Source organism: Somniosus microcephalus, chromosome 14, assembly GCF_052327205.1.
Source record: "Somniosus microcephalus isolate GS21.2 chromosome 14, FLI_Smic_1.0, whole genome shotgun sequence".
Classification (NCBI taxonomy): domain Eukaryota; kingdom Metazoa; phylum Chordata; class Chondrichthyes; order Squaliformes; family Somniosidae; genus Somniosus; species Somniosus microcephalus.
In genome coordinates this window covers 72,435,780-72,458,124 of record NC_141000.1, presented here as the reverse complement: position 1 = coordinate 72,458,124, position 22,345 = coordinate 72,435,780, and the positions used below count along the sequence as shown (strand labels likewise).

Here is a 22,345-nt window from a genome sequence, read left to right as displayed (position 1 = left end):
CCGCCTCCCGTACGCCGCTACCGTCGACCACCACCGGCGCCCTGTTCCCAGAGCACCCAAAGATGTGGTGGTCCTCGACGTCTGCTCTCCTACCGATGCTCAGCCCGAGCAGGGCGAGCAGGATTACGCCTCCGTACATTCCGAAATTACCTGCAATAGACAAAGGCATCTAGCCAGGTTCCCTGGAGACTCGCTGGCTTGGGTGACGTATGGTCGGGTCCCGTGACCTCGACTCACATGGACAATACTCTGAGACGGCTTCATACTTAAATCGAAACTAACTGTTCCTTACTTAGAATTAAATTAAAATAGCCTAACTTAACACTATAAACTTAAACTACTAAAACTATATACATCTGCCGCCCGTCTCCGAGCGGCCAGCCTAATTCCTGCCTGGGCTGTTGCAGGCTGCTCCCTGCAGCGTGGCTGCACTGACCTGCACTTCCGGTCCCTTGCAGTCTGTAGCTGCTAGCTGGGGACCTTTTTTGTCTTCCGACTTCTCTAACTCGGGAGGTTGCCCTTTCAAACTGGGGAGCCAGCGACCATGCCTTCCTAGGCTGGGGTGTCCGAGGGGACCTCCTAGGAAGTACTACTGGTGGGGCTACCCTGGTGAGCGGACCTTTTGCTCAGACCGCATTCCTCGCTGGCTGGGGATCTTCTCCCTGGGGTCCCTCCCCTCCCAAACCTGAACTGAGGACTGGTAATCTCCTGCCGCTGGCTGCCGGTGGCTGAGGGTCTCCACCTGCAGGTTCAAAACCGGGGGCGGGGCCATGTGGCTCAGGCTCCTCCCCCTCTGAATCCCAAAGAGGGGTGGGGGGGGGGGCGCGAGTGGTCTCAACAAGGTGCTGGGGGACTCCTCCCTTGACGCACGCGCCTGCGTGTGCAGCCTGTGTGTGCACGCCCGCTGCGGGCTGAGGATTTCTAACCTCGGGTTGGATCCCAGCTGTCTGCTTCTTCGCCTCCGGCATAAACAGCTTACACTGGTTGATATGGCTAGCAGCCTGCCAGTAACTCTGTTCTAAATTCTTTCTCCTTACAAGGGCGGCCTTAAAGGCGGGATCTTGGGCTTGAACCTGCTTTTGGTCCGGGGCCAAAGCTACCCCCTGTGTGCCTCCCTTATCCTGGATTGCTGCTACCGGGCCTGCTCTACAGGGATCCCAGAACTCCCTTTCCCTGCCCCCCTGCTTGGCCACCTCGTCGGTCTTTTGGTTAGGGACCCTAAACCTATGGCCAAAGGTTTTGACCTTTCCCCAGCCTGCTCGTTTCCTGTGGGTCCCATTAAGCTAAATGGGACCTTGTTAGACCGGGGTGAATTGGTCGGGTCTTCCGAATGGACCACCGTGCTGGAAGCTCCAGTGTCCACCGAATATCTCCCCTGCACCGTCTTCATCTTAACATAGGGCCTGCTCCCCTCAGCATTTTCGCGGGGACACAGGTGGACAGGCTGTGCTGGCTCTAGTCATTGCGGGGAGTCAGATGGGGCTGAGGGAACTACAACACCGGTGGTGGCAGCTATTTTCCCCTAGCTGGCCAGGGGGAGAAATCGCAGGGACTGTAACGACTCCAGGAGTGGCTTGATCGCAGCAGGAGGGATACCTGGCCCTGCCCTTTGAGCTGGGGCTGGTGAATTGCTCCCCTTATTCTCCTTCCAGGGATTCTTACAATCCTTTCGCCAGTGGCCATCCTTCCTGCACCCGTAACAATTCAGCTTATTCTGGGAGGGACGGTTTCCCTCCTGGTGCCACTCTTTCTTATTCTGGCCCCCAGGTTTAACCTCATGCACTTTCCCCTTGGGTTGGGGCATCTCGATACCCCTTATATTTTTTAATGCTATTGTGAGCTGGCGGATCACCGTTTCCTCGGTGGTCTGGGGGCTACGGGGGTCAAACCAGGCCGCAGCCTGGGCCCGGATTTGGGGCAGGCAGTTTGTCATTAGACAACAGAGCCAGTGGGCCAATTGGTCTTGGTCCATCAACGTTCGTGCCGGCGTTCCCGGGCACGCCCTCCGGTAGACTGGCCACAGCTTGCCTGCGGGGACTCCCCTGGGAGCTGTACCGTTGTTTCTACACGGGCGAACGGGCTGCCGTCATTCATACCCATGGCCTCCAATATCTCATCCCTTAAGTCATCGTATCCCTTCTGCCCCTTCTTACATTCATCTGAAACAGCAGCATCTTGGCTTGCTCTGCGTCATCGCAGTCATTAACGCAAGCTGCCTGTTCTATCTCTCTAAAATGCAGTGAGGGGTCTCCTTTTCGGAGAGCTTGGGGATGTGACTAACCATGGCCCCGAGTTGCTGGGTGCCAAGCGGTACCACAAACTGGTTTTGGACGGCTCCTTGTTCGTCGTCATTTGCAGGGTGAGCCGTACCTCCGTTGTCGGAGGGGGTACACCAGTCCCGGCCTATCTAGCGGGGGCTGCTGTACCTCCCCTACCACTTCATCTTCCACCCCCCTATGCTGCCAGACCTCCTGAAAGCTCGGAGCTATGGGTGGTGGCCGTGAAACCTCTGGTTCCCTTGCTGGCTCATCTCTTTGCGCTGCCTGTGGGACCATTCTGCTTGGGTTGCCGGTAAAGTCCGACTGGCCTGCCTTTGGGCTGATAAGGCATATCATCCCTTAAGCCCTCGCTAAAGCCATACTCAAGGTTTCTATCTCTTCCCTACAGGGGCCATGATCTGCTTCCTCAAAGCCTCGGTCGCAAGCCAGCCTATATGCTGCCTTTACTTCTTTAACCACCTCCTCCTGTTCTCTTATCTCTTGGGTTAGGCGGGCAATTGTGTCCTGTAACCTTATCTCACTACCTCTTGCCTCTCTGACCTGGAACTCCAAACACTCCACCTTGTACCTTGTGCTACCTTTGATTTTGGCGGTCTGGCATTCCAGGCGCTCTATTTTTGCTCTTGTATTATTCTTAACTTCTGCGACCCGGCTCTCCAGGCGCTCTATTTTTGCCTGGTGTTCTTTTGCTGTCTGCACTCTCTTGGTTTAGTGCCTGAAGCGCCACTATCAATTTCTCCTCTGCTAAAACCGTATCCTCTGTATCTATCTCCTTGTCCTGGATTTCTAGGGCCGCTTTCTTAAGCTTGGCCGCCTGTGCTGCTACAACTCCGTCCAACAGTAGGACCTGTTTCTTGTAGCACATAAGCCACACTGCTTTTTCTATTGACCCCTTATGTTGTTTACTGGGCGGCTGCATCTATGGGACGCTCAGCCTGTAATAGGGTGAGTATCCACTTCTTGGTGATATTCACCTTTCTAAACACATTAATCAGACAACCTCTCTTCCATTACGGCTCCTTCGTCTGCACCACTGTCTGCTATATCGCACACTGCTGCCGGGGTCCTGCCGCCAGTCGCCATTCTGTAAGGGGGTTTGTTGCTACTTGCTTTGGCCAGTCGGTTATGTCTCCGGCTGCCTTATCTCTGAGCAGTTCGGATCGCTCACTCCTTAGTTCTGATGCCCAGACTTATTGGCAGATAGCGATATAGACAAACGAGCAGACCAGTGGTTTGGTACAGTACAAAGAAAACCAAAATTTATTAACCGAGAAAATAAGATAACAATACTATACAAAAGGATGATATGAATGCAGTACACTTACACTTAACAGGGGAGGAGCAACGGCACATCGAGGGAAAATGACTCAAATGACAATTTTAGCAATCCCCTTAACTCCCACCCTCTAAACCTCGCTAGGCTATCTTATGACGGGTCAGAATTCCATGCTCACCGGTCCGAGTCGTTTAAACAGACGAGAATCTTGCTTCTTTGCCCTGCTGCCTTTCGATGCCACGTGGTTTCAATGCTGCACAGGGTACCGTCCAGGTGAAAATACCCCAGTAATAAAACAGTCTCTGGCAGGGTATCTCACCTCTCAGGACAGGCTCTTCTTCGTAGGTCCTCTTCCCGGCATAGCTTCCTGAGAGGTTATATTTATACTCCTCTCGGTAGCCCTTATCTGCTCGGCAAATCAGTTCAGTCCTTTGTATGATTTGGGTGAGCTCGTTTAAAACAAAAGGTATCGATCTTGACCCATCGACTTGGATGGCTGGTAATCGGTTCCCCTGCCGGTTCTGCAACTGCTCTCCTTTGTCCAACAGGTTATTTGATGGGGGCCAGCCCCGTCTCGATGGCCCCGCTGATTATTTTGATTGTTTGAGCAAACACTTTGGCCTTTATGCGTAGGTCTGATTGTAATTGGGTTTGTCCCCAATGCATATGCAAAAGTCTTGTCTGGTTTCGTGATCTCCTCGCTGCAGACATTGAAATACACAAGCTGTTAGCTTGCCAGGGTCCGAATTGAAACTGACTAACAGGCTTTCGGTCACTAGGTCTGACCGCAGCCATTTTGTTGTGCCCTGGATTTTAAAACGCAGTCTGACCAGGGTTTCTTTGGAAAAACCAAACAAATCTTCGAGGGGGGGTGGGGAGGAAAAGAGATGTATGAAATTTTCAAATCCTTCAACGTTATAAGAAAGATGATGGGCCGGACTTTCCGATTGGAGGCTCCCTGCCTGCGGATGCCTCCGATCTGGAAAAATCTACGCACTTACCTGCTGGCTCTGTAGGTCCTGACACTTCTGATCCTGGGCCACTCCTGGTGTGCGCAGAGGCCCAGGTATCCCAGGGGCGCATGCAGGTCGCAAGCGTCCCTGGGATCACGGGGGCCCTGGGGAACCAGTCAAAGAAGGGAATCCCCCTTCACACTTTTGACAGGTCTCTCTGCATAGACCTGTCAAGTATGAATGGGGATCACTCAAAAAAACACACAAACATTAGATACATTAAAAAAAAATCACATTTAAAATTACATTAAATTAAATATTTTAAACAATTTAATTTTTTGGAAAAAATAATTCGTTTTTTACGGGGCTAAAAATAAACTTACCTTTTTTAAAGTATTTTTCAATTATAAATGACTTTTTTTTTACTTTTTTAAACTCTTATGCTGGTAAAAGCAGGCCTTACGCCTGCTTTTACTGGGTGTAAGATTTTTAAAGGTTTTCAGCGGGCGGAGGTTCTGCAGAAAGCGGAACACTCCCCGCAGAGGCCCTTCTCCAGGGCAGGCGGAGGATCTGTCGAGAGAATTCTTGACCGATCGGAAGTGCCGGTTTTCAGCGCATGCGCCTCGCATACCTGAAACCGGCACTTGCGAGGCCCCTATGGGTGTGTACACACCCGTGGGGGTCAGAAAATACGGGCCATTGAGATATATTCACTAGAATTTTTTAATTGATTTCTCGGGATGTGGGTGTCGTTGGCAAAGTTGGAATTTATTGGTCATCCCTAGTTGCCCTTGAACTGCTGCAGTCTGTGTGGTAAAGGTGCTCGCTCAATACTGTTAGGTAGGGAGCAACAGCGATATATGTCCAAGTCAGGATGGTGCGTGACTTGGAATGGAACTTTTAGATGATAGTGTTCCCATGCACCTGCTACTCTTATCCTTCTAGGCAGCCTGACATGAGGCAATACAAATACGAAAAAAGACTTGGAAAAATTAGTTGTTTCTCTTAGACTAAAACAGAAATAAGTGATGATTTGAGAGGTATTTAAAATTCTGAGGGGATGCTAGAGAGTCTTTCCAGTGGTTGATGGTCTAGAATGAGAGGACATGGATATAAGAATAAATGTAAGAGAATTAGAACCAAGATCAGGAGAAACATTTTTACAGAAGGTTGAGTCTGCAATGCCTTACTGGAGTTGGTGATTTGAAGCAGAGACCATGTCAACATTTAAGAATAGGTTAAATAGGTAATTTGGAGGAAAGAGGAATGAAGTGATAAGGGAACAGAGTGGGCACATGAGATTCGGACTACTGCTTGTATGGAGGATAAACATGGCCAAACTGCCTGTTTCTGTGTTGTAAATTCTATGTAATTGTGTTTTAAAAAAAAAAAAAAACGCTTATAAATTTGATCAGAATAATGCTAGCTTTTCTTCCAATAATTTTGAAAAACAACCAAATCGATTTTGTTGGAGACTGAGGAGCATTCTGCTGTTTAGCTTGCTTAAATGCCACTGAGGCATCGTGGGCCCATTACACATACTTAGAGTGCAGGATCTTCCTTCAGATAATGGTCACCACTCTGAACAAAAATATCAAGCCCAAGCTGAGGCTTTTGAGAGAGGCTGAGGCCTTCGAGTAAAAACTTTTAACGATTGTATTAAAAGACAAGAAAACAAATCAATAAATAAATGTGGTGTAATTCTTGTGAAGTATTAGTTGTCCAGAAATTGCCTACAAATTTATCCAGTAGTTGGTGATTGCTAATCAACTTCATGCCCAAATTAAACAATTTGTGTTTTTGTTCACTGAATACAGAATTTGAAATGTGTTGTCTGTAGTTTAATCTTATTACAGTATTAAACCACAGTCTAATCCCACTCTCCTGCTCAGTCTCCATACCCTTTTTAATATTCTTCTTTTGCAAGCAGCTTTCAAATCCCTTTTCAAACTCTGTTTCAATAACAGTTTGTAACAGAGAATTATGCATTCTAACCAGCCCATGTAAAGAAAAATTCTTGGCTCCCTTTGATTCTTTAATCTTAAATGTTGGCCTGCTTGTTACTATCTCACCGACTAGTGGAAATAATCCATCAACTATTTACCTTATCATTAGCCTTGTAAAATCTTGACAATCTCTTATCAGTTTACCCCTTAAACTGCTCCGCTCTAATCAAAAAAAAGTGCCAACTTCTTAAGTCTCTACTCATAATAGTAACTTCTCATTGCTGGCAACATCCTGCTGAATCTATGCTGCACTTTTTCCACTGCTTTCATATCTTTCTCATAACTGGTACCCGTTGAGGGAGGCACGACCAATGGGTAAATGGTAATGAACAGTGACTTTAAAACGTGCAATTGCTTTAAAGTGAAAACAATTGCTGCAGAAACCACCCCAGAAAATAAACATGACCGCTACTGCAGGAACTAGTAAAGCAGAAACCGTTCAAGAAGCTACTCTACAATATAAATATATGCTATAAAAGAAATTGCTCATTATCATTCTGCACAGTACACCTCTATATATGAATAAGACTACTTAGATTTACAAACCGAATAAAATAAGGTATTTCAAAAAGAATTTTAGCAATTGCTTACGCCAAAGATGATGCCTTCCCATTCTACAGCTCACAACATATATATCCATAACAGCATATAAAGATGACAAACATCACAGATTTCAATTACATTTTCTTGGGCAATATTTCAGTTAAAATACTTAAGACTGTTCACATACAAATATATATTTGTCAATTGATATTTTAAATCACCAAACCCTAAACTATTTTCAACATCTCTCATTCTAGTGATTCAATCATATTTCCAAGGGCATCCAGGTTTCTAACACAGTCCCTCAGGTCCAACTAGAACTGAAACACACTGCCAATCTGAGATTTTAAATATATCATCTCCCAACAGCGCTCATAACATGGTCCAAAGGACATCTCTCTACCTGTGGTCCTCCAATGTTTTTATCTGTCTCTAGGCCTCCATTCATGCCCACCCAGTACTGAGATGTTGCTACAGCTGGGCTATAAGCTTTATTCCCTCTTATTTTATGATAGAAACAATGGAATGCTATTAACAAATCAAGCTTATTCCAGTATCTATATAACACTCAAAAAGGCTCAAATAGAAGGTAGAACTATAGAACCCATACATTTAACTGAACTATTGGCCTTTGTAGTTACATTCATCTCTTCCCTCTTTCCTCCCTTTGTGTGCCACCCCTGCCATTTAGCAGCTGTCCTGAGTGGCACATTTAAATCAGGAGCTTACTACTGGCTAGAGATTACTGTTGGCGATGATCGCAGATGAACAAATATATTCATACAACATTCCTCTGTCCCCTATTTTAAAGGAGACATTAAACATATCTAAAATAACAACAGAAAATGCTGGAAAAACTCAGCAGGTCGGGCAACATCCATGGAGAGAAATTTGAGTTGACGTTTCGGGTCGAAACCCTTTTTCAAAACTGGAAAGGAAATAAAATAGATCGAAGGCAGGGCTGCGATCGAACAAAAGAAGTAAGAGACATTAAAAGGTATTCAAAACCAGACGAGATGGTAATGAGCCAGTGGAGACAAAAGACAGCTAAGATTAGGTGTGAAGTGTACTGGCAGGATAAGAGACTGCTGCCAGGTGGGAGAGAGGAAAAAAAAGGAAAGTGGGGGGGGGGGGGGGGGGGAGGAAAGGAGGACCCAAAACAAAGGGGTGGAAAAAAATATAAGTAAAAAAGTAATCGGGGCCGAGGTTCTGATCAGAAATTGTTGAACTCGATATTGAGTCTGGAAGGCTGCAAAGTGCCTAATCGGAAGACATCTCTATGTTGAAGCAGTGCTAAGAGTAGCATTTGCACAAGACAATGTTTGGGATTGTGGCCCACAAAGAATTAATGCCCTCTGTTCTAACAAAAAATCCCAATTTTTCAAGTCTGTCTTCATATTTGTATTTTCTCATGCCAAGCATCATCCCAGCGAATCTGCGTTGTACCCTCTTTTATTGCTTCAGCATCCTTCATAGAGTGGAGCCCAAAACTCCAACTGCGATCTTACTAAGATTTTATATAGATTCACCATTAAATCTCGACTCTTATATTCTATACCTCTTGCCATAAAGCACAATATTCCATTAGCTTTTTTTATGGCCTTATTCACTTGAATCTAATCTTGCCAAAACTCCCCTCTTCCATATCGCCCAGCTTTTCCCATTCAAAGTGCAATTATTTAGATCATATTATCGTCACTACTGCTGAGGTGGTCACCCATATTTAATTATCTATCTGATCTATTTCATTACTCATAACTAGATCTAGCAACACCTCATCCCTGGTAGGCAGATGAACATACTGCTTGTGGAAGGAGTCCTCCACATATTTTAGAAAATTTTTAATTGTTGCGTTCCAGTATAAGTCCTGTAGGCCATTCTGAGCTGTTCGCAATCATCAATGTTAATTTTATAAAACATGCACCCATGTTCCAGTTGCCTGTCCGCACCATGCTGTACCACATACTATACAGTCAAATTTGTAAAGATGGGTGACCTGAGAATGTGATTGCTGCAATGGCCATTTTTTTCAGTCCAGTGATGGTGTTAAGTATTTTCAGTGGCAGGTTTAAGGCAATTTTACACAATAAAATAAATGAATAAGAAAGACTTGCATTTATATAGCTCCTTTCAAGACGACTAGACGTCCCAAAGCGCTTTACAGCCAATGAACTAATTTTTTGAAGTGTAGTCATTGCTGTAATGTAGGAAACACGGCAGCCAATTTGTGCACAGCAAGCTCCCACAAACAGCAATGTGATAAAGATCAGATAATCTGTGATGTTGATTGAGGGATAAATATTGGCCAGGACACCGGGGATAACTCCCCGGCTCTACTTCGAAATAGTGCCATCGGATCTTTTATGTCCACCTGAGAGCAGACGGGGCCTTTGTTATGAAAAATGGTTTTATAGAAAACTGCTTCCACTGGTGGGTGGGCTGGTAACCAGAGGACACAGATTGAAGATATTTGGCAAAAAGAGGAGAGGAGAATTTATTTTGTACAGCAAGTTATGTTCTGGAATGCACTGCCTGACAGGGTGATGGAAGCAGATTCAGTAGTAACTTTCAAAAGGGAATTGGATATATACTTGAAAAGAGAAAATTTGCAGGGCAGTGGGAAAAGAGCAAGGGAATGGGACTAATTGGAGATAGCTTTTTCAAAGAGCTAGGACAGACATGATGGGCCAAATGGCCTCCTGTGTTCCTTATGATGATGACAAACTTGTAGCTTTTACATTTTTGACAAGTAACAAAATTCCCGATAGTATTTTACTCTCAAATTATGATATAATTTCTTTAAACATCGATTAGTTCTTCCCAGTCTGATCAGATAATGTGAGAAATATAGTTAGGATGTGTCATGCTGGTACAAAATCAAGTCCTGCTGAAGTCCAGATAACCAGAGTGAAATTGTCCTTTCAGTTCAGCTGCAGATTTTTGTGGCTATTTTAAGTATTTTCTTCAAAAGAATTACTTTTATGTACCCATTAGTTGATTAAGATTTAAGTTTTCATCGGTGATTTAAACGGACTCCAAACTAGATTGATATATGTAAATCATTAAATCTTGATGGAAACTATACAAATCAGTACTAGCTCGAGTTCATGTAATCAGGTTAGGTTGTACAACTCTTTTTTTTACTAATAAGTCATTTGCAGTTACTTTAAATATCTTGAATGCAAATCTGCTTTTTTTTATTAAATATAATATCTGGAGATTACTTTTCTATTGTACTGACAGGATTTCCCTTCTATAGAAGCTAGGAGTTATCGAGCACATTTAAATTTACAGCTAATTAGTTTTATGTACTTAGTAGAAACTTATGTAGTGCTGATTGAGTATGTAAATCTCATTTGTCAGTTGCATATTCTACAGAATTAACAAGCTGTTTGACAAGTGAGCTGATTAACACAAAATTACACAAACTTATGCAATGAGTGAAACGTCAGAGCTATGCTTACCCTGCTGAATAAGTGGAAAACTCATAGAATTGACTCATTAATGCTGTGACTTGTACTATTAGAATTAATTTCAGACGTTTTGTAGTTGATGTCTCCGCACGTCTTATAACTGCAGATGGAATAATGAGTAGATGAAAACACACTATTATTCAGGATAATTGATGTTCGAGGACATTAGGAGTATCATTGCATATAAATAAACTACAGTGTAAAAGTAGCTACTGATGGTGCTTGCAAGATGAGAACCCGGTTTGTACATAACTAGCACATGTTGATGAAAGCAATTGATTGATATTCTGTTTACTTTTGTCAATGTTGATGAATTGTACAGTACACAGTTTATCTAATAAGAACATAAGAAATAGGAGCAGGAGTTGGCCATTTGGCCCTCCAAGCCTGCTCTGCCATTCAATGAGATCATGGCTGATCATCTTCCTCATCTCCACTTTCCTGCACTATTTCCATATCCCTTGATTCCCTTAATGTTCAAAAATCTATCGATCTCTGTCTTGAATATACTCAACGACTGAGCTTTCACAGCCCTCTGGGGTAGAGAATTCCAAAGATTCACCACCCTCCGAGTGAAGACATTTCTCCTCATCTCAGTCCTAAATGGCCGAACCCTTATTCTAAGACTGTGACCCCTGGTCCTAGACTCACCAGCCAGGGGACAAAACATCTGTGTATCTGAATTTTGTATGTTTCAGTGAGATCACCTCTCATTCTACTAAACTCTAGAGAATATAGACCTAGTCTACTCAATCTCTCCTCATAGGACAATCATAGAAACATAGAAGGCAGGAGTAGGTCATTCGGCCCCTCGAGCCTGCTTCCCCATTCAATGCGATCATAGCTGATCATCCAAATTCAGTACCCTGTCCCTGCTTTCTCCCCATATCCCTTGATCCCCTTAGCCTTAAGAAATATATCCAACTCCTTCTTGAATATATTTAATGAATTGGCCTCTACTGCCTTCTGTGGTAGAGAATTCCACAGATTCACCACTCTCTGGGTGAAGAAATTCCTCCTCATCTCTGTCCTAAATTGCTTACCCCTTATCCTTAGACTGTGACCCCTGGTTCTGGACTCCCCGACCATCGGGAACATCCTTCCTGCATCTAGTCTGTCTAGTCCTGTTAGAATTTTATAAGTTTCATTCTTCTCATTCTTCTAAACTCCAGCGAGTACAAGCCCAATCGACCCAATCTCTCCTCATACATCATTCCTGCCATCCCAGGTATCAGCCTGGTGAATCTTCGCTGCACTCCTTCCATGGCAAGAACACCCTTCCTTAGATAAGGCGACCAAAACTGCACACAGTACTCAAGGTGTGGTCTCACCAAGGCCCTGTACAACTGCAGCAAGACATCCTTGTTCCTGTACTCAAACCCTCTCGCTACGAAGGCCAACCTACCATTTGCCTTCTTAACCGCCTGCTGCACCTGCATGCTTACCTTCAGCGACTGGTGCACAAGGACACCCAGGTCTTGTTGCACTTCCCCTTCTCCCAATCTATTGCCGTTCAGATGATAATCTGCCTTCCTGTTTTTGCCACCAAAGTGGATAACCTCGCATTTACCCATGTTCTATTGCATCTGCCATGCTTCTGCCCAATCACCCAACCTGTCCAAATCATCCTGGAGTTTCTCGGCATCCTCCTCACAGCACATGCGCCCACCCAGCTTTGTGTCGTCTGCAAATTTGGAGATATTACATCTAGCTCCCTCATCCAGATCATTAATATATATTGTGAATAGCTGGGGTCCAGGGACTGATCGCTGCAGTACCCCACTAGTCACTGCCTGCCACTTGGAAAAAGAGCTGGAAAATTCCCACTCTTTGCTTTCTGTCTGCCAACCAGTTCTCTATCCAAGTCAATACCTTGCCCCCAATCCCATGTGCCTTAACTTTACACGCTAATCTCTTATGCGGGACCTTATCGAAAGCCTTTTGAAAGTCCAAATACACCACATCCACTGGTTCTCCCTTATCTATTTTACCAGTTACATCCTCAAAAAAATTCCAGTAGATTAGTCAAGCACGATTTACCTTTTGTAAAGGCTTTTTGACTTTGTCCGATCCGGTCAATGTTTTCCGAGTGCTCTGCTATTACATCTTTTATAATGGACTCTAGCATTTTCCCCACTACCGATGTTAGGCTTACCGGCCTGTAATTCCCCGTTTTCTCTCTCCCATCTTTTTTGAACAGTGGGGTAACATTAGCTACCCGCCAATCCATGGGTACTGTTCCAGAGTCTATCGAATTTTGGAAGATGACCAGCAATGCATCTACTATTTCTGGGGCCACTTCGTTAAGTACCCTAGGATATAGATTATCGGGCCCTGGGGATTTAGCGGCCTTCAATCCCGTCAATTTCCCTACAAATACTGATTTTATATCAGTTCCTCCCTTTCATTAGACCCTATGTTCCCTGACTTCTCTGGGAGGTTATTTGTGTCCTCCTTTGTGAAGACAGAACCAAAGTATGTTATTAATTGTTCTGCCATTTCTTTGTTCCCCATTATAAATTCTCCTGATTCTGACTGCAAAGGGACCTATGCTTGACTTCACCAATCTTTTTCTCTTCATATATCTATAAAAGAGGGGAGGGGAAGATACGTTTGGTGGTGGGATCACTTTGGAGGTAGCGGAAATGCCGGAGGATGATCCGTTGAATGTGGAGGCTGGTGGGGTGAAAGGTGCTCCGACGACGCCACCTTCCACACCAGTGCTTCAGACATGTCTTTTTCCGCAACCGAGGATTCCCCTCTACTGTAGTTGACACTGCCCTCGACCGTGTCAGTTCTATCTCCCGCACTTCTGCCCTCACCCCTGCCCCTCCCTCCCGGAACCATGATAGGGTTCCCTTTGTCCTCACCTTTTCACCCCACCAGCCTCCACATTCAACGGATCATCCTCCGGCATTTCCGCTACCTCCAAAGTGATCCCACCACCAAACGTATCTTCCCCTCCCCTCCCCTTTCAGCATTCCGCAGGGACCGCTCCCTCCGAGACACCCTAGTCCACTCCTCTATCACCCCAAACAGCCCTTCCTCTTCGCCTGGCACCTTCCCGTGCAAGCGGAGGAGATGTAACACCTGCCCCTATACCTCCCCCCTTCCCACTGTCCAGGGCCCCAAACACCCCTTCCAGGTGAAACAGCGATTTACTTGTACTTCTCTCAATCTAGTATACTGTATTCGCTGCTCACGATGCGGTCTCCTCTACATTGGGGAGACCAAACGCAGATTGGGTGACCGCTTTGCGGAACACCTCCGTTCAGTCCGTAAGGGTGACCCCGAGCTTCCGGTCGCCTGTCATTTTAATTCACCGCTCCATTCCCACTCGGACCTCACCGTCCTTGGCCTCTTGTATTGTTCCACGGAAGCTCAACGTAAACTCGAGGAACAGCACCTCATCTTCCGATTTAGGCAGTCTGCAGCCTTCCGGACTCAATATCGAGTTCAACAATTTCAGATCATAAGCTCGGCCCCCATTTCATTTTCTCTTGTAATTGTTCCACTCCTTTCCCCCCCCCCCCCCCCCCCTTTCCTTTTTGTTTCTCTCTCACACCTGGCAGCTATCTTTTGCCCTGCCAGTACACTTTACACCTAATCCCAGCCTTTTACCATCTCGTCTAGCTTCTAATCTCTTTTACTTCTTTTGTTTCTCTTATTCTTTTGTCCGATCGCAGCCCTGCCTCCAATCTAGTTTCTTTTCTTTCCAGTTTTGAAGAAGGGTCCAACCCGAAACGTCAACTCAAATTTCTCTCCACGGGTGTTGCCTGACCTGCTGAGTTTTTCCAGCATTTTCTGTTGTTATTTTGGATTTCCAACATCTGCAGTATTTTGCTATCGTATAATTATTGGAAGTCATTTTCTGTAGGTCCCAATGTGCGGTTCATCCATGTTGCTTCGGTCCATTAGTCTTCAGTGGTTTGCTATACTATTAAAAATTTGCGGACAGTTTAGACTTTATTTAAGACTTGTGTCTTTGAATTGCAGGGGACCATTCAGCGTTGTGCGACGATGTATCAACAGAGAAACAGGACAGCAGTTTGCTGTGAAGATTGTAGATGTGGCCAAATTCACCTCCAGTCCTGGACTGAGTACAGAAGGTATGGGAATTTATTATTTATTTTCTAACTAAAAGTATGAAACATGATTACTTTTGTTGTAACTTAATTTCTTTACTTCAAAAACAGTTACTAAAAATATAGACTATATTTTAACTCTGCTTCAGCACTTTTTGGCTCTCAATGTATCATAGCACAGAAGGAGGCCATTCGACCCATTGTGCTTGTGCCGGCTTGTTTGTAGAGCTATCCAATTAGTCCCACTGCCCTGCTCTTCCTTCAGTGTCCTGTAAAAATTTTTTCCCTTCAATTCTCTTTTGAAAGTTACTATTGAATCTGCTTCCACCAACCCTTCAGGCAGTGCATTCCAGATCATCATAACTTGCTGTGTGTATTTAAAAAAAAAAAAAAAAGTTTCTTCATAGTACCTCTGGTTCTTTTGCCAATCAGCTTAAATCAGTGTCCTCTCGTTACTGACCCTTCTGTCACTGGAAACAGTTTCTTCTTATTTACTCTATCAAAACCCTTCATGATTTAGAACACCTCTATCAAATTTCCTCTTAACCTTCTCTGCTCTAAACAGAACAACCCCAGCTTCTCCAGTCTCTCCACATAACTGAAGCCTCTTATCCCTGTAACCATTCTAGTAAATCTCTTCTGTACCCTCTCTAAGGCCTTGACATCCTTCCTAAAGTGTGATGCCAAGAATTGAACACATACTCCAGCTGTGGCCTAACCAGTGTTTTATAAAGGTTTACCATAATTTCCTTGCTTTTGTACTCTTCCTCTATTAATAAAGCCAAGGATCCCATATGTTTTTTTAACAGCCTTCTCAACTTGTCCTGTCACCTTCAAAGATTTGTGTACATACACTCCCAGATCTCTCTGTTCCTGCGCCCACTTTAAATTTGTGCCATTTAGTTTAGATTGCCTTTCTTCCTACTTGTATCACTTTACACTTTTCTCTGCGTTAAATTTCATCTGCCATGTGTCTGCCCATTTCACCAGTCTGTCTACGTCCTCCTGAAGTCTGTTACTATCCTCCACATTGTTTACTGCATTTCCGAGTTTTGTGTCATCTGCAAACTTTGAAATTGTACTGTGTATACCCAAGTCCAGGCCATTAATATACATCAAAAAAGCAGTGGTCCGAATACTGACCCCTGGGGGTCACCACTAGATACTTCCCTCCAGCCTGAAATGGAACTCTGTTTTCTGTCCCTTAGCCAATTTTGTATCCAACTGTCCCTTTAATCCCATGGGCTTTAACTTTGCTAACAAGTCTATTATGTGGTACTTTATGAAATGCCTTCTAAAAGTACATATACACATCAACCCTGTCCATTACTTCATCAAAGAACTCAATCAAGAAAGTCAAACACGATTTGCCTTCAACAAGTCCATGCTGTCTTTCATTTATTAGCCCATACTTTTCCAAGTACCAATTAATTTTGCCCTGGATTGTTCTCTCTAAAAGTTTCCCCACCACTGACATTAGGTTGACTGACCTGTAATTGCCAGGTTTATCCTTCTCATTTTTGAACAGGGGTGTAACATTTGCAATTCACCAGTCCTCTGGCACTGCCCCCCATATCTAAGGAGGATTGGAAGATTGTGGCTAGAGCCTCTGCAATTTCCACCCTTTTCTCTGTGTAATCTAGGATGCATCCCATCTGGACCGCATGACTTTTCTAAGTACTGCCAACCTTTTAAGTGCCTCTTTATCTATTTTTATCGTATTTAATATCCCTGCTACCTCCTCCTTTACTGCTACATTGGTCTTCACTGGAGTCGAGGATGATACCAATGCGAGTATTCATTTAGAACCTCAGCAGTGCCCTCTAAACTCCACAAGAAGATCTCCTTTTTTGTCACTACTCGGCCCCACTCTTCTTTTGACTATCTATTCACATCCACTCCTTTTGTCCCTCTTATTCCCTTTTTTATATCTCCAATGTACTTTCTGTACAGATAGTTTCAATTTTGATGGTATGAAAAATAAAGGCTGATACACAGTACTGAGGAGAATATTTAAGGACTGCAGAATTTCCACTGAGTGAAAGTTTATTGTTGGGTTAGTCATTTTTTGCGATACTTATTGTGGAAAGAGATATTGTGTTGTTTTGACCAACTGTGCTAATAGTGTCATCCATCCAGTCCACCCCATCTAGACATTGTGCATCCTCATACACCATTGACTAGCACCGTCCTAGTCATTCAATCTTTTGGGAGGCAAAAAAAAAGAGAATTGTCAATTTAAGAAAAAAACTTGGAGAAATTCCTCTCCAATCCACGAAGGCAGTCAAACAAAGCTACAGGAGACTGAGGCATCTGGTGAGTCTCGCTGTTCTCAGCTATCATAACCTCCCTATCATAACTCGGGAACTTGTCCAGCTTATTGAAAACTGCAGGGAATCTGTACTCGCCAGATACTTCAGTACCCTGTTCCAAAGGGCTTTGATTTGGGGATGGGGTGGAGGGGTGAAAAAGTACTTGCAAGTATGTAACCTAACTCTTGGCGTGCATCTTTTATGATATGACCCCGCCCAGGGCTCCCTTCCCAAATAGAAACATAGGAGCAGGAGTAGGCCATTCGGCCCCTCGAGCCTGCTCCGCCATTCAATGAGATCATGGCTGATCATCCAAATTCAGTACCCTGTTCCTGCCTTCTCTCCATATCCCTTGATCCCATTAGCCTTAAATATATCCAACTCCTTCTTGACTATATTTAATGAATTGGCCTCTACTGCCTTTGGCAGAGAATTCCACAGGTTCACCACTCTGGGTGAAGAAATTCCTCCTCATCTCTGTCCTAAATGGCTTACCCCTTATCCTTAGACTGTGACTCCTGGTTCTGGACTCCCCGACCATCGGGAACATCCTTCCAGCATCTAGTCTGTCTAGTCCTGTTAGAATTTTATAAGTTTCAATGAGATCCCCTCTCATTCTTCTAAGCTCCAGCGAGTACAAGCCCAATCGACCCCAATCTCTCCTCCTACGTCATTCCTGCCATCCCAGGTATCAGCCTGGTGAATCTTCGCTGCACTCCTTCCATGGCAATTACATCCTTCCTCAGATCAGGTGACCAAAACTGCACACAATACTCAAGATGTGGCCTCACCAAGGCCCTGTACAACTGCAGCAAGACATCCTTGTTCCTGTACTCGAACCCCCTCGCTACGAAGGCCAACATACCATTTGCCGCCTTAACCGCCTGCTGCACCTACATGTTTGCTTTCAGCGACTGGTGCACAAGGACGCCCAGGTCTCGTTGCACTTCCCCTTCTCCCAATCTATTGCCATTTAGATAATCTGCCTTCCTGTTTTTGACACCAAAGTGGATAACCTTGCATTTATCCACGTTATATTGCATCTGCCGTTTTTCTGCCCAATCACCCAACCTGTCCAAATCATCCTGGAGTTTCTCGGCATCCTCCTCACAGCACACACGCCCACCCAGCTTTGTATCGTCTGCAAACTTGGAGATATTACATCTAGTTCCCTCGTCCAGATCATTAATATATATTGTGAATAGCTGGGGTCCAAGGACCGATCCCTGCGGTACCCCACTAGTCACTGCCTGCCACTCGGAAAAAGAGCCATTTATTCCAACTCTTTGCTTTCTGTCTGCCAACCAGTTCTCTATCCAAGTCAATACCTTGCCCCCAATCCCATGTGCCTTAACTTTACACGCTAATCTCTTATGCGGGACCTTAGCGAAAGCCTTTTGAAAATACACCACATCCACTGGTTCTCCCTTATCTATTTTACCAGATACATCCTCAAAAAATTCCAGTAGATTAGTCGAGCACGATTTACCTTTTGTAAAGCCATGTTGACTTTGTCCGATCCGGTCACTGTTTTCCAAGTGCTCTGCTATTACATCCTTTATAATGGACTCTAGCATTTTCCCCACTACTGTCAGGCTTACTGGTCTGTAATTCCCCGTTTTCTCTCTACCACCCTTTTTGAACAGTGGGGTAACATTAGCTACCCGCCAATCCATGGGTACTGTTCCAGAGTCTATCGAATTTTGGAAGATGACCAGCAATGCATCTACTATTTTTAGGGCCACTTCCTTAAGTACCCTAGGATGTAGATTATCAGGCCCTGGGGATTTATCAGCCCTCAATCCCATCAATTTCCCTAACACCATTTCCCTACAAATACTGATTTATATCAGTTCCTCCCTTTCATTAGACCCTATGTTCCCCGACATCTTTGGGAGGTTATTTGTGTCCTTCTTTGTGAAGACCGAACCAAAGTATGTTATTAATTGGTCTGCCATTTCTTTGTTCCCCATTATAAATTTCCCTGATTCTGACTGCAAGGGACCTACACTTGACTTCACCAATCTTTTTCTCTTCACATATCTATAAAAGCTTTTACAGTCAGTTTTTATATTCCCTGAAAGCTTACTCTCATACTCTATTTTCCCCCTCTTAATTAATCCTTTGTCCTCCTTTGTTGGATCCTAAACTGCTCTCAATCCTCAGGTTTACTGCTTTTTCTGGCCAATTTATATGTCCTCACCTTGGATCTTATGCTATCCCTAATTTCCCTTGTTAGCCACGGTTGAGTCACCTTTTTTGTTTTATTTTTATGCCAAACTGGGATGAACAAATTCTGTAGTTCATCCATGCGACCTTTGAATGTTTGCCATTGCCCATCCACCGTCAACCCTTTGAGTGACATTCCCCAATCAATCCTACCCAACTCGCACCTCATACCATCGTAGTTTCCTTTATTTAAATTCAGGACCCTAGTCTCAGTCAACTATTTCACTCTCCATCTTAATGAAGAATTCGATCATATGATCGCTCCTCCCCAAGGGGCCTCGCACAACAAGATTGCTAATTAATCCTTTCTCATTACATAATACCCAGTCTAAGATGGCCTGATCTCTAGTTGGTTCCTCGACATATTGGTCCAGGAAACCATCCCGTATACACTCCAGGAATTCCTCCTCCACAGTATTGTTACTAATTTGGTTAGCCCAATCTATATGTAGATTAAAGTCACCCATGATAACTGCTGTGCCCTTATTGCACGCTTCTCTAATTTCCTGTTTAATGCCATCCCCGACCTCCGCATTACTGTTTGGAGGTCTATATACCACTCCCAGTTGTTGAATCTGTAAATCTTAAGGTATGGTGTTCTTCAATAACTAGACGGAGGCTGCAGATTAACAATCAACAGGTGTTTACTGGAGGAGGGTAGTCTAAAGACTAACAGTACAGATGCCTGCTCAAGGCTTATATACAGGTGTGGTCACTGCCGGTACTATAGTATACAGGAGCTGTAAAAGTAGTTCTCTCTTAAAGGTACATACACTACAATTCCTCCCCTTTTAGATTAACAGGACCCATAACATTCAAATAACAGTTAACACTTCAACATGCACATTTAACTGGAATAGTCCATTTATAGATTCAGTCTTTGGGGCGCTTCCTGATCCTTTCTGGATAGCGCCTTTCCTGAGTGTCTTGTTCTTGGCGTGGAGGCGATTCTGGCCCCCTTTCGTCGGTTAGTTCATCAGTTTCCGCTGCTACTGTTTCTGGGCTAGATGCTACTGGTATGTCGGGTTCATCCCCAGGTACGCGAGACATGGGGTTGACTTGTTCCTGTGACGCTAGGATCTGGTCGACGTGGCGTCTCAATGTTCTTCCTGACATCCACTGTGTACATTAGTGGCCCCTGCCGTGTGCATATCGTTCCGGGTTGCCATTTCTCTGTTCGGTAGTCGCGGGCCAAGACTGGTTGTCCTACATTGAAGCTCCTTGTTGGCTTCTCATTGATGTGCTGGAATTGCTTATCCTCAACATTTCTTCGCACATTTGGTCTGAGCAAATCCAGACGAGATCTCAACCTTCGGTTAAAGAACATCATGGCCGGGGTCTGGTTGGTAACTGCATGTGTCGCATTTCTGTAGGCTAACAGGAAATTGTCCACCTTATGCTGTAGTGGAATGTCGTCATCGCACATGGCCCTTACTGCCTTTTTAAAGGTTTGTACGAACCTCTCAGCCAATCCATTTGTGGCTGGATGATACGGGGCGGATGTGTAATGCCTTATCCATCCTTTCTCATAAATTTCTGAAACTCTTCGGACACAAACTGTGGTCCATTATGAGAGCAAATCTGCTCTGGCAAGCCGTTCCTGGCAAATATGGTCCATAGGACTGCAATCGTTTTCTCTGTAGTGGTGGAGGACATTTTGATCTCGTCAGGCCATTTCGCGTGCGCATCCACTGCTATTAAGAACATTGAGTCCATGAATGGACCAGCAAAATCAATATGCACCCGTTGCCATGGAGAGGAGGGCCACTCCCATGGGTGTAGAGGGGCATGTGGTGGTGCATTTTGGACCTTCTGGCATCCTGAGCAGCTCTTTGTTAGGTCCTCGATTTGTTGATCGATCCCCGGCCACTACACACAAGCCCTAGCAAGGCTTTTCATTTTCACCCCTCCCAGATGACCTTCATGAAGCTCATTGAGCACGCTCTCCCTTAACTTGGGTGGAATTGCCACTTGGGATCCACACATCACTGTCCCCTGGCATACTGACAGCTGTTCTCTTCTGGATGAGAATGCTGGCAACAGTGAGTCGCCATGTGTTGGCCATCCCTTCACCGTCAAATCATGTACCCGAGACAGTGTCTGATCATTTCGGGTCTCCTTCTCTATATCCGCGTTAGTTACTGGCACGCGTTCAATTATCGACGAATAAAATATTTTGATAGGGTCCACTGCTGGTGCTTCCTCCACAGTAGGCAGTGGCAGGTGTGATAGTCCATCAGCGTTTCCATGCTGTTTCGTGCCCTTATACTCTATTTCATACTGGTTCGCCCCTAGAAAAAGGGACCATCTTTGTAGCCGTTGTGCAGTCATCACCGGAACGCCCTTCTTTGGATTAAAGATGGAGACAAGTGGTTGGTGGTCAGTTAGCAAGGTGAACTTCTGCCCATGCAGATAGTGGTTGAATTTTTTTACTCCCCATACTCGGCTGAGGGCCTCCCTGTCAATCTGGGCGTCGTTGCGCTCGGTTGAGGTTAGTGACCGAGACGCAAAGGCTACTGGCCTCTCCAACCCGTCTGGGAATTTGTGCGACAGCACCGCTCCAATACCATAGGATGATGCATCACACGCCAACCGAATTGGTAGTGCTGGGTTGAAATGGGCCAACACCTCTTTTGATGTGATCAATTCTTTGCACTTCTGGAAAGCTCGTTTACATTTGTCATTCCACTTCCATGGTACCCCCGTTTGCAGTAGGGTGTTCAGTGGGTGTAATACTGTAGCCAAATTTGGTAAGAACTTATGGTAGTAGTTCACCAGCCCGAGGAACGACCTCAGTTGTGACACATTTTTCCGGTGCTGGAGCCTTGACTGCCTCAATCTTTTCAGGGGACTTATGTAACCCCTCTTCATCAATAACGTGGCCACAATACGAGATCTGCTTCTGGAAAAACTCGCACTTGTGGTGATTAGCTCGTAGCCCATATTCCTTTAATCTAGTGAGCACCTTCTCCAGGTTGGCGAGGTGATCACTGTCATTTTCGCCCGTGACCAGGATGTTGTCAAAATAACACTGGGTCCCTGAAATCCCTTGCAGGACTTGATCCATTGCCCTTTGCCAAATAGCCGGAGCCGATGCTACCCTGAACACCAGCCGGTTGTATTGGTAGAGACCTTTGAGTGTTGATCATGAGGTATTGTTTCGAGGCTTCTTCTACCTCCATTTGCAGG

At 44.8% G+C, this 22,345-nt stretch overlaps 1 protein-coding gene across 15 annotated transcripts in view; it reads left to right on the top strand.

The window, feature by feature from the left end:
- caska (calcium/calmodulin-dependent serine protein kinase a) overlaps nt 1–22,345 on the top strand; it is a 540,018-nt gene that overhangs the window by 103,724 nt on the left and 413,949 nt on the right. For all 15 annotated transcript variants that reach the window (XM_086006664.1, XM_086006672.1, XM_086006668.1 and 12 more), the window contains exon 2: nt 14,527–14,639. In XM_086006664.1, the coding sequence (XP_085862790.1) occupies nt 14,527–14,639 (113 nt within the window). The remainder of the gene's footprint in view (nt 1–14,526; nt 14,640–22,345) is intronic.